Source organism: Dromiciops gliroides, chromosome 3 (genome assembly GCF_019393635.1).
Source record: "Dromiciops gliroides isolate mDroGli1 chromosome 3, mDroGli1.pri, whole genome shotgun sequence".
In the NCBI taxonomy this organism is placed as follows: Eukaryota; Metazoa; Chordata; class Mammalia; order Microbiotheria; family Microbiotheriidae; genus Dromiciops; species Dromiciops gliroides.
In genome coordinates, this window is record NC_057863.1 from 398507069 (window position 1) to 398520267 (window position 13199).

Here is a 13199-nt window from a genome sequence, read left to right on the forward strand (position 1 = left end):
GGAAATTGTACTAACAGTAAATTTGGACTGGCTGATCTTTAGGATCAGTCTGTGCTTTGAAATTCTACCACTCTAGTTCCTGACACTTAATAATCTCATTTTCCAGCAACTGTGCCCAGACTAATTTTTAAGACTGGATAACTACTGTAACGATTGGAATAACGCCACCTGCTGGAGACTTACTGTAGAAGAGTTCCGCCCATAAAGCGAAGGTCTTTGAGGGCAAGACCAGGAGTCTTTTCTTTGGCGTCAGGAAGTGACTCGGGCTAGTGGGAGGAGGAAGGAAGAGACTGGCACTCAGTCTCACTCTCTTTCCTCTGGACTCTGGTGGAGAGCGGAGCTAGAAATGTGCTCTCCCTTTAATAGATAGGAATCTAGGCCTTTCTCTCTCTTTACCAAATTCTTATTCTCCTTAATAAATGCTTAAAAGTCTAACTCTTGCTAAAGCTTATAATTTATTGGCGACCACTCATTAGATAATTTAGACAGTTTAGCTAGAATTTTAGCCCTTAACACTACCCACAATTTAAATGTGTTTGGGGAAAAAAAGCAATCCTGCTAATTAATATATTAAAATTAAATGATCACAACACAGGATAGTTCCATGCTTTTAAAAATATGGCTAAAAGAATAAAAACTGAACCTTCCAAGACAAGAAGTGACAGTTAAATATCCTTAATGACAACTAATTTAATGAATTTACAGCAATAAGCTCCAAGGCCAAAATTAAGTCAATTAATTCTAGTAGAACACTAAGGAACAATGTCTACCATTTGTCTAATGAATCCTGATTTTATCTGTCTATAATTATGGTCTGGCTATTTGATTTGCATTGGCATTTATTATAGAAATTCCTTCAAACCCCATAACTATGATCCTATAAAAAGCATTTGATCACATCAGCATGATTGAGTAGTATGAATATTGAAGACTCATCTTCCTGAGTTCAAATTTGGCCTCAGACACTTACTAGGTATGTGACCCTAAGCAAGTCACTTAACCCTGTTTGCCTCAGTTCTCTCATCTGTAAAATGAGCTGGAGAAGGAAACTGAAAGCTACTCCAGTATCTTTGCCAAGAAAATCCCAAATGGGGTCACAAGGAGTTGGGCATGACTGAAAAATAACTCAACTAACCATGACTTAAGACATAATGTGTAAGATTTTGAGGGTATTTTCAAAGTACTGAGAGAGGATCTGGCTATATACTGTTTAGACTGTTCAAGAAAATTCCATTGACTACTTGCAAATTTGGTGGTGAAGAGCCAGTAGAGGAAAAAAAAAATTTTAATTATCTTCCTTTTTATAGGATTTGTCATGAAGATGTTAATGAGAGTATCTCAGTTGCCCAATTCAATTATGAAATGTCTTTTTTTCTAATTCTCCATTTGCATTAATATTTTATAATTTAACTTATAAATGAAAAGGTTTTAAAAATGCCTTATGTAGTAGTCTCTGTTTAAAACAAAAATTCAGTAATTGAAAGCTTTACTGAAATTTTGTGAGAGGTCATACTGAAATTGTGAGACCTAAATATGCTGCCTTTTAAATACGTTAAAAATATCAGGGTATTATATAGTAATTAATAGTAACTAATACAGCCCACATAATTTCCCCTTATTTTGCAATTCTTATTCAGCACATTATACCTGCAGTATAGTAGTCCTGAATTTAGCCCAGGGCAAAGTCATAACATCAGTATTCTCACAGCCTAATTTTATTTATATCATATGTGTGTGCGCATACACATGCATACACACAGATATATATATATATACACACACACATACACACACAAACATATATGTGATATAAATAGGAAGAGCTAGATATTCTGGAAAGCATATGAAAGACTGCAAGTGAACCTTCTCCAGCACCAAACATGTCTGCCATTGCCAAGACAGAATGCATTTTTTAAAGGCACAAAAGCAGCAGTCTAAGTAATTTTTGTTTTCCAGCTGCAGCAAAGAAATATTATAGTATAGAAAAAAGTTGTGCATTTAAAAATAGGATAAAATCAGAGACTAGTTTCTGAAAAAAATCCAACCTTCAGAGAGTGCAATTTAATTTGCCGCCCCACATCATAATCTAACGGGAAGAAATAATATTAAATTTTGGAGTGCTGTAGTTACACCTGATATAAGGTCTTCCTTTCAAATTCTTTTTTGGTTTTCTCTCTCTTTTAATATTACAGCTACCACTGGGCATTTTTTTTTTTAAAACCAATGGCTTCATATTTGCTCATTTTCATCTTGGTTTTTGGTTCCTACAAACCTATCTAAAAATCAATAAATTCAGATACATGTTTTATAGGATACCTATGTAAACTATGTCTATTTTTAAAACAATCTTTACATAAAGCATATTCCCTTCCCTCCCCCACCTATATCCAGCTCTAATAAAAAATTTTTTTTTGCTTATAAAGCAAAGGTCCTCTGCAGCAGTAGGAAAGAAGGGCTTTTTTTTTCCTCCCCAGATGCTTCATTTTTATAGCTTTTAGCCCAGGACAAGGAGACAGAGAACACAGGGATCACATTTTGCTTTTTTTTGTTGTTGTTACACAGTCTCCCAGGATTTCAATGTAAAAGCCATTTGTCCCATACTTTGCACTGCTGGTTACCCTGACAGACCAAAAATGAAACAAAGGGAAATCACAATAAAAGGAGACAAAAGAAAAGTTCACTGGTCCATATGCTAAGATAGTGCTTGAGTAGAAAAGATTGAACTACTCACCAAAGATAAATAGAATATAATAGATCCACGCACTTGGGGTTTATGTTTCTGGCACATAGTGTACTAAGCCAACGCTCTCTACTCCCTCCCCTCCCCTCCAATTATGAATTCTCAGAATAATTATCCACATCGTCTGAATATTTTTCATTTTCTTTAGCTTCTGCCGATTCTCTGAACGCTAAAGAAACTTTGGCAATTTATCTGTGCTTTTTTTTTTTTTCTGAGACTATCAACTTCAAATAATGCTGCTCAGTATGCTACATAGGAGTCTTGCATTCCTTGTACCTACACCTATTAAACTGGTTTCAGAAACACATTATTTTAAAAGAATCATTAAAAATACATACCTCATTAGCAGGAATACTACTACTACTACATGGGTCCCATGTGAATAATCAAATTCAAAACCTTGAGGTGGGAAATACTTTTTCCTTTTCATACACAGTAATGAAACATGAGTAGTGCCAAGTTACTGAAATCTTCCTTATTTTTCATTTCCAATGTAATATACCATGGAGCCTAAAAAAGTTCATTTCATTTCGTGTTCTTAGGGAGAAACTTCACATCTTCCATCATTACAAAGACACATATGGCCTGGAATTTCTTGGTCCTTCATGATAAATGGAAAACATTAAATTTTATTTTCTTCACATCTGAGGTTGGAAGACAGAATACAAGTTTCTACCAATTCCACTTAAGTTCTGTAACTGAATGATTCTGATGCAGTGTATAGCTGGAAAAAAGGAATTTCTATTTTCTTAGACAGTTATCCATTGTTCTGAAGTAGTGGTAATTGTTATTAAACAATCCTTGTGCTGAATTTGTGGCTATTTCTTGAAGTTCAGATATTCTCTTTTCGCAGGTAATCTTTTTCAGTTCTTTTTAGGTACATAACTGTAAATCTCTTGAGATTGTATGCTTTTTCCCCCCTCAAGTGCCTTATTTGCTCTTTATATGACTGTAAAGGCATGATTTTCATTTTCTGCCAAGATGAGCAACACCTTTAAAGCATGGGTCCCCCTAGATTCAATGGTATTTAATGCATATATAAGGACGTGGTAGCTAAAGAAAGGAAGAAGGTATGCATGTTTTTGATTGTTTTCAGTTTGTCTCTATTTTCAATTAAGTGGGAACCTTTTCCCCCTTCAGAGTACAATAGAAAATACTGAACAGTTTTTTCCTGTTACTATTCCTCTTTAACTATTCATTGGATGTCTCCTACAATTTGGTTTGTTTACTTCATTTAAGAAAAACATTTTCCTTTTACATTTCACTTTTTAACAGAATTTCTTACTGACTTTCCATATATGTTAAAAAATATAGCAGTGACTTCATTTTTCATTAGAGGGCTATCCCTGAAGCTTTGTCTTCTCCAGAAATATGGATCTATTATAGTGTATTTACCTATAATTCTGGCTCTCTGAGAGTTAAGTATGATAAGTAAACACACCTCTTAGAAATTTATATTTTACTTCAAGATGTCTTTTCAGCAAAAGGAGTGGCAGGCAGAAGCTAGGATATGGCAGGGCATACACACTCATGATGAAGTCTATATTATTTAAATCTATCAGTAATCTAATCTATTCTGGAGTTTAACCCCAGGCGTGCGGATCTATTTTAACTATTATCACTAAATGATGGAAATTAGAAGTAATTTTATTTATCATTTTTCCATCTCCCCCTCACCAAAAATGTGTCAGGAGTATGAGAAAAGGCTAGCTAATCCTTAAGATTTTTATAGTCTCTTTTTGTTGCTTTTTTTTTTTTTAAATAATGATGAATATGTACTAAAGTGCTTTATCTCTGAGAATCACATCAGTACATTATTAAAAAAAAAAGTTTCAAGTCCTGATAGGGGGAAAGTATTCTAAATATTAAAAAATGTGAGATTATTTTTAGACAAATTAATGAAACCAGGAATCAAGAGAAATACTTTCCCTCTATTTTTCTCTCTTTATAAAAAGAAAAAAGTGCAGTCAGAGAGAAGGTAAATGCAGTAGATCTGAGCTGGGGAGAGGCACTGACTAGCATTGAGTGCTAGTGGTAATGCGCAAACATGTGCCTTAAGAGTTCATCGGCTGATGGTCTCAATTTGGCCTCTACAAAAATCCGCTTGAGGAAATCTCGACTATGATCTGAAGCATGAGGTGGCAGCTTTGGATTGGTTGGCTGAGTAGCAATTTTAAATATGGCAGCCATTGCTTCAAACTCAGCCCATGGTGGTTTCTCAGTTAGCATTTCTACCACAGTACAGCCCACACTCCTAAAAATGAGAGCAAAAATTGATTATTTAGACAGATTGCATAGCCTGACAGAACTATAGTATGTTTAAAGTTAAAAACAATAACAACAATAAACCTGCATGTTAAAACCAATTACAACTTGATTTGCATTCGGAATATTTTCCCTAAGGCAGTAATGTGGGAATGCATGTGGGTATTAATATATATAAAATGATTAACTGTACTATTTAACCTAAATGCTATTCATGTTTAATTTAATAAACATATATTGAATGTCCACTATATACTATGCTAGGTGCTAAGAAAGATATAAAGCTAAATAAGACATACTCTCCTCTGTTAAGGAGCTGACAGATACATTAGTAAATTGGTATAATAAAAGGGTATAAATTGCATGCAAGAGATAAAGATGAGATCAAATAGGTAAGAGAGCTAGGAGAGAGCAGTCACAAAAAAACAAAGAGGAGAATATCAAGGAGAAGAGGGTGATTGATAGCATCAAAGACTAGTCAACAAGGATGAAGATGGAGAAAAAGTCCATTTGATTTGGAAATTAAGGGATCAGTAGTAACTTTGGAGAATCTATGACTAGAGAGAACAACAGTTAATATAGATTAGCTGATCTGGCATTTAAAAAATAAAACTTCTAAATGAGAACATAATTTTCTCCACCAGTTGAAATCCTGTCTATCCTTCTGGGCCCTGCTCACATCTTAACTCTTCCAGGTAGCCTTCCCAGATCCTCCCTCTACCAAAGGTTGTCCCTTCTTCTTATAGTACTTTGTATCCTACCAAGGACAAAATATTTTTTCTTTTTCTTTTTTTTTTTGTGGGGGGGGAATTGGTGGTAGTAATCAGAGTAAAGTGATTTGCCCAAAGTCACACAGATAGTAAGTGTCTACAGACACACTTGAACTCTTGTTTTCCTGACTCTAGGGCTGGTGTTCTATCCACTGCACCATCTAGCTCTGCTCTAGCACAAAAGAATTTAAACCTGGTTTTACTAATTTTGGTTTATTGGCAGAAAGATGGAAATGGAGGTAACAGCTCATTTCAAATTAAGCTTATAAAAACCTACCAGATATCTGCTTTTCGGCCATAACCTTCCCCGCTGATGACTTCAGGACTCATCCAGTATGGTGTGCCTGTGACAGACTTCATTCCTGTACCAGAAAGGCAGATTGTCTGAAGTCGTTTACTGGCACCGAAATCCCCCAGCTTCACGTTTCCTGCTGAATCTCGAAGAATATTTGCTCCTGTAAAGAATAAATCCTTTCAATTAATTAATTTTTACAGGTAGGCCTCTAGTAAACTTACAAGGAACAATATCAATGAGTCCTTTTATTTTCTGAAGTTTTACTGTTGCCTCAAAATTTTTCACTTTAATCATTTCTCCTTAATTACTGAACCCTTCTTTGTTAGCTATAAATATTAACTATTGCTATTTCTTATTTCCTTGTAATGACCCACAACCTCCATAATAACATTTAATCAAAGCCAATTTATACAGAAACTGTATCTTTTGGTATATACCTAATTCCATACTGGTGATCTCTACCTCTTTTTAGAGAAGAGGAAGTTGTGTTTCCTTATTATTTTTCTAGGTCCAACATTTCATGATGATGAGATTGGATCTTTCTGTCTTGCCCAGGATGGATGCGCACCATTCATGGACATGATCCACAACTGATCAGCATGGGAGCTCTCTGCTCTGTTTCTGACCTAGGCTAGTATGTTCCTCCTTAGGAAGCCTGGTAATCCCTGGCTCCCAGTGCCTCAATAAACCCAATTCTTCCACCGTCTTGAACTGAAACAGAATTATAACCCTTTGATAAACTTAGCCCAATGCATCAAGTATCACAGGCATGTGTTAACAAGCCTGGCCCAAGACTGTTCATTATAATACATTATGTTACAATAGAAATTGAAGTGCTTTTTAGTGTTATTGTTTATCTTGATATGGTCTTTGCAAATCCTTTTAATAGGATAAAGTCATATTTCAATTCTCTTGTTTAAAAACAATTCTACCAATAAACTCATAAAATCATAAGAATATCAGTGCTAAAAATGATTATCTAATCTAATTCATCCATTTTACAGATTAGGTCCAGAGTAAAGTATGCCCAAGGTCAAGTAAGCTAGTAAGAGGAAGAGTTAGTGTTCTTTTTATAAGAAGCAGCAGCTTTAATTTTTTTTGGAGGGGCAATGAGGGTTAAGTGACTTGCCCAGGGTCACACAGCTAGTAAGTGTCAAGTATCTGAGGCTGGATTTGAACTCAGGTACTCCTGACTCCAGGGCCAGTGCTCTATCTACTGCGCCACTTAGCTGCCCCCAGGAAGATTAGTTCTTCCAAGGTAGTAGGCTTATATATGTAGAAGGGTAAAGTGAGAAAAGAAGAAATAACAGAAATTCTACATTACTGATTCGGCATAACCACTATCTGATAGGCAGAGCAAGAATTGCCTTGAAATCATGTTCTGAAATTTCTTCTCAAATCATGAAGTCCAGATTGTAATCCTAATACTTTACAACATAATGAAATAAAGCAGACACGACAGACCACATTTTATGAATGAAGGAGGTGAAGTGACTTTCCCATGGGTCACAAAGAGAGTGCAGGGGCCAGACATAGTGCTAGGTTCAGGGGATACAAAACCAAAAAAGAAACAAACAACTCCTATTCTCAAGGAGTTTACATCCTTAATGGGGAGAAATAATGTGTACACTGTAAGGAAAGTACAAACAGCTGGTGTCAAGATAGGCCCTCAGTAGAAATCTGAGTTGAGCCTTGAAGGAAGCTAATTCTTCTAAGAAGCATAAGTGAGGAGGGAGTACATTTCTGATACAGAGAACTGCTAGCAAAGGCTGAAATGTAATGTATGGGAAACAACAAGAAATTAGTTTGGCTGTCCTGGAGGGGCATTTTATACGGGGGAGTAATACAAAAAGAGTCTGGCAAGATAGGCCAGGAGTCAGATTATGAAGGGCTCTAAATGCCAAAGGAGTTTTGTATTTTAACCCTGAGGTAAGAAGAGGGAACCATTAAAGTTTCTGGAGAAAGGGAAGTCACATGGTTAGATCTGTGCTTCAGGAAAATCAGTCTGGTACAAGGCTGAAAGGCTGTATGGTACAGTGCATTAGAAAAATGCTCTTGGGTTTAGGAAGAACTAAGTTAATTTCTGACTCATAGTGGCTATGTGAACCAAGGCAAGTAACTTAATCTCCCAGTGCCATAAGAAATTATTTGCAGAAGAGTTACTAATCAAGATTGGTAGAGGGCATTTACTTGCCAAAGGTTACCTATTCTAATAAGAGCCCTGGTCCAGACCAAAAAACAAACACAACAGCCCCTCCTCCCCTCCCTCAAAGAAAAATCGAGAGGCTAAGCAAGAAAGGATGAGGGTTCCCTTAACCACTAATAATCCTTGTACTACCTACCTCACAAAACCTTTATGAAGAAAACCTTAAAAAAAAAACCTTTGTAAACCTTAAAACACTATGTAAATGTTGTTACAATGGACAAATATGATAAACTGAGGCACTTAACAATTTGCACCCCCTATTCATCCCTCTAATTTTGCCCACTGCTTCTTAAAAATCCTCTTTTACTTTGCTTTTTGTTGCTGTTTGTTTTTTTTTTTGGAGGGTGGGACAGTGAGGGTTAAGTGACCTGCCCAAGGTCACACAGGTAGTACTTGTCAAGTGTCTGAGGCTGGATTTGAACTCAGGTCCTCCTGAGTTCAGGGCCTTTATCCACTGTGCCACATAGCTGCTCCTAGAACCCTCTTTTAAACCAGCCAGACTGAGTTCACTGGAATTTGTTAACATTGTTTTCAATGCTTGGAAGGTTTTGTCCCCTTCTCTTTACTAAGTTCTACTCAAAGCCCAGTTCAAATCCTACAGTCCTAACTCCTCTGGGAGTCTGACCTTCACTAATCAGAGTAACTCACTCTACTCTTTCTTCTTTTAACTCCGACAGCAATTACTGTCTGTGCCACTTATTTGTCACTTAGCCTAAGCTACCTTGTATTGTTATTTATCTCTTGATGTGTGTCTATGTCTTGCCTCAAAGGCAAGGAAAATATCTGACACCTCTTTATGTTCCCAGTGTTTAGCATAGTTTCCTGCAACCAATGAGTGCTCCATGAATGCTTCTTTTTAAAGATGATGCGGGGGGGGGGGGGGGGGGGGAGAGCGGCAGCTAGGTGGCACAGTGGATAAAGCACCGGCCCTGGATTCAGGAGGACCTGAGTTCAAATCTGGCCTCAGACACTTGACACTTACTAGCTGTGTGACCCTGGGCAAGTCACTTAACCCCCACTGGCCCACCCAAAAAACAAAAACAAAACCAAAAAACCCCCCAAAAGATGATGCTAGGGGCAGTTAGGTGGCCCTGGAGTCAGGAGGACCTGAGTTCAAATCTGGCCTCAGACACTTAATACTCACTACTGTGTGACCCTGGGCAAGTCACTTAACCCCCATTGCCTCACTAAAAATAAATAAAGATGATGCTACATGGTCTGAGACTGAGATAGATTTAGATGGAGAAGAAGAGATTATATCTTTGTATTTTACCTGGAAAGCTGTGGTTTTTCCATACATTGGAGATATAAGTTCAAAGAAAAGCAAGAAGCTTAGAAAAATTAATATAGAAATGTGTCCAATATTCTGATTGAATAACAACTAATTTTTAATGGGCTTACAGTTTCTAACCATTTTAGATGACCACTGACCACTGACCACAAACACTGGCTGCTTGATTATATTTACTGTGATGAGTAAATCCCATTATTTTCTTACATTACTCAAAATGCTCTCACTCCAAGATGACGAAAAGCCACAAAAAAACCAACCTGGGAAGTTAGCTATGTGAATGGAGAATGGGGAACATACATGAAAAATGTCACAGAGGTAGAAATAATTGTCAACTAACTGGATGTACAATATGGGTGACTGAAAAGATAGTGTTGCCAATTGACAATAATAGGAAAGTTCAGAAGAGTGATGAGTTGTGGGGAAAGATAATGAGTTCTATTTTGGACATGATGACAATTATTTCTAACCTCTATGACATTTTTCATATAATTATTTCTATCTCTATGACATTTTTCTTGTATGTTCCCCTTTTTCCCACTCACATAGCCAACTCCCCAGGTTAGGACCCCATTATCTCTCACTTGAACTATCCTAATAGTTCTAATTAGTCTCTGTTTCAAGTTTCTCTCCACTCCAATCCATCTTCCATTCAGTGGTCAAGGTGACTTTAAAAGTATAAGTCTGACTATGTCACATCCCTATCTCAATCAACTCTGGTAATTATTATTTCTAGGATTAAAAATAAACACTTTGGCATTTACAACTCTTTACAACTGGCCCCTTTCCTATCTCTCTCTCTCTTTTTTTCCCAGGGCTATGGAGGTTAAGTGACTTGCCCAGGGTCACACAGCTAGTAAGTGTCAAGTGTCTGAGGCCGGATTTGAACTCAGGTCCTCCTGACTCCAGGGCCGGTGCTCTATCCACTGCACCACCTAGCTGCCCCCTTTCCTATCTCTTAAATCTTATATATTACTCCCCTTCCTGAACTCTAAGGTCCACACTTTGTCCACACTTTGTCCATATAATAACCTTCAATTCCATGACCTCAAAGTTTTCTCCCAGGCTATCACCTCATGCACTAGCAACTCTCTCCTTTCTCCATCCTGACCTTTTGGTGAACAAGTTCAACTCTACACTATCTTCTTTACTTAAGTCTCTTGCCCCCTTATTATACTGCTGAACTGCGCTCTGCCAGGTTTTACCTCTAGATCGCTCTTACCATCTGCTGCCTTTGCTTCGATGCATGTGCTGTAGAATATACTCTGTACGAACTGAGTTCAGTACAAATTTATGTTATATAACCTCAAGCAGGCTCTCACTGCTGTTAGTCAATCATTTTATATCCCCCTAAGTAACTTACTCTCCCACTTGCCACAGTGGATCTTCCAAACCTCTTCATACCTCCTTAAACTTCCCTTTCCCACCTTCTCTCCACTGAGAACTTCATATTTTGCTGAAAAAATTAAGGCCATTTGCTGAGAGGTCCCTCTTCTCCCCTTCTCCTTAATTCCTATCACCTGGATGCCTTTTGCCACAATCTCCTCCTTTGCCTATCTCAAATGATGAGGTGGCCCTTCTCCTTGCCAAAGCAAACTCCTTTACATGCACAAGTGATCCTATTCCATCTCATCTCCTCTATTACACTGGATCTTATCATCCCCACTGTCTCACTTACCTTCCATCTCTTCCTCTCTACTTGCTGCTTCCCTATTGCCTACAAACATGCCCATGTCTCCCTATCCTCAAAAAACTCTCACTCCATCTATTCCTGCTATCATCCCTTATTTCTCCTGCCTATTTGGCTAAGCTATTTGAGAAAGTCATGTATAATAGATACTCCCACTTCCTCTCATCTTAATACCTTATTTTCATTTAAGTTTAATTTTTAAAAATCTGTCAGTGGGGCAGCTAGGTGGTGCAGTGGATAAAGCACTGGCCCTGGATTCAGGAGGACCTGAGTTCAAATCTGGCCTCAGACACTTGACACTTACTAGCTGTGTGACCCTGGGCAAGTCACTTAACCCCCATTGCCCTGCAAAAAAAATCTGTCCGTTCCAAATTCTTTTCCTCCCCCTTCCCCAATCATTGAAAAGGCAAGAAAAACAAAGCTTATTACAAATAAGTATAGTCTACAGGAAGCCTTTTCCAATTTCTCTTAATTCTAGCAAATTCCCATGTTAGCTATATTTTCCACCCTACCAACCCAAATGAAAGGAAATATATTTCAGTCTTCACTCTATCACTTCTGTATCTGGAGGTGGACAGAATGTTTCAACATGAGTTCTCTGAACTATGATGGGTCATTGTCTTGATCAATGTTCCTAAGTCTTTCAGAACTGATTGTCTTTACATTACTGTAACTGTGTTCTGATTTTGCTAATTTCACTTTGTATCAGCTCATATAAGTCTTCTCAGGTTTTTCTGAAACCATAACCTTCATCAATTCTTAGAGTACAACAGATTCCATCACATTCATATACCATACTTGCTTAGTCATTCCTCAAATGATGGTCATCCTTTCGAGCTTCTAATTCTATGCTACCACAAAAGAGCAGCTATAAATATTTTTGAACATATGGATCATTTTCTTCTTTCTTGGGCTCATTGGATTTATAACTCTAGTAGCAGTATTGCTGGGTCAAAAATATATAGTTTAATAACTTTTGGGGCATAGTTTCAAAACTGGTCAGACCAGTTCACAGATCCAACAATAGCACATTTAACTGCCTGTTTTCTCATAGCTCTTTCTTCATGTCATTTTCCTTTTTTTAATTTTGTCAATCTAATGGGTGTGAGGTTGTTTGATTCGCAGTTCTCTAATAATGATGTAAAGCATTCTCCCTTATAGCTATAGCTTTGATTTCTTCCCTGAAAAACTAGTTCATATCATTCCGACCATTTATCAACTGACAAATTGGCTTTTATCTTAGAAATTTAATGCAGTTCCCTATGTAGCTTAGAAATAAGACCTTTATTAGAAAAAATTACTGCAAAGATTTCCCTCATTTACTGATATTCTACTAATTTTAGTTGTTTGTGTAAAAACTTAAATTTTATGTAATTAAAACTGTCCATTTTACCTCCACTGAACGTCTCAATTTTTTGCTTGATCATGAACTTTTTATTAACACCTGACATGTCATTTCTTATATGCTCTTCAAATCTGCTTAAGATGTTGCCTTTTACATCTAAATCATAGACACATTTGGAGCTTATCTTGGTATATGGTGTATTCTTTTTTTTTTTTTGCAGGGCAATGAGGGTTAAGTGACTTGCCCAGGGTCACACAGCTAGTAAGTGTCAAGTGTCTGAGGCTGGATTTGAACTCAGGTTCTCTTCAATCCAGGGCCACTGCTTTATCCACTGTGCCACCTAGCTGCCTGGTATATGGTGTATTCTACCTAGTTTCTGCCACATTGTTTTCCAGTTTTCCCAACAGTTTTTATCGAACAGTGAATTCTTGCCCCAATATCTGGGATCTTTGAATTTATCAAATACTAGATTACTGTACTTATTTGTTTTTGTATTTGTGTACCTAACCGATTTCCCTGATCATTTTATTTCTTACCCAGTACTAAATTATGACAACTATAGTTTTTTAGTGTCATTTAAGATCCTCTCAATCTCTT

At 37.1% G+C, this 13199-nt stretch overlaps 1 protein-coding gene across 3 annotated transcripts in view; it reads right to left on the minus strand.

Moving 5' to 3' along the window:
* Positions 1–514: 514 nt before the first annotated feature.
* MAP3K2 (mitogen-activated protein kinase kinase kinase 2) overlaps positions 515–13199 on the minus strand; it is a 90850-nt gene continuing 78165 nt past the window's right edge. For all 3 annotated transcript variants that reach the window (XM_043997534.1, XM_043997533.1, XM_043997535.1), the window contains 2 exons: positions 6053–6230; positions 515–4994 (listed from right to left, as the gene is read on the minus strand). In XM_043997534.1, coding sequence (XP_043853469.1) covers positions 4769–4994; positions 6053–6230 — 404 coding nt within the window. In that variant the 3' untranslated portion in view covers positions 515–4768. The remainder of the gene's footprint in view (positions 4995–6052; positions 6231–13199) is intronic.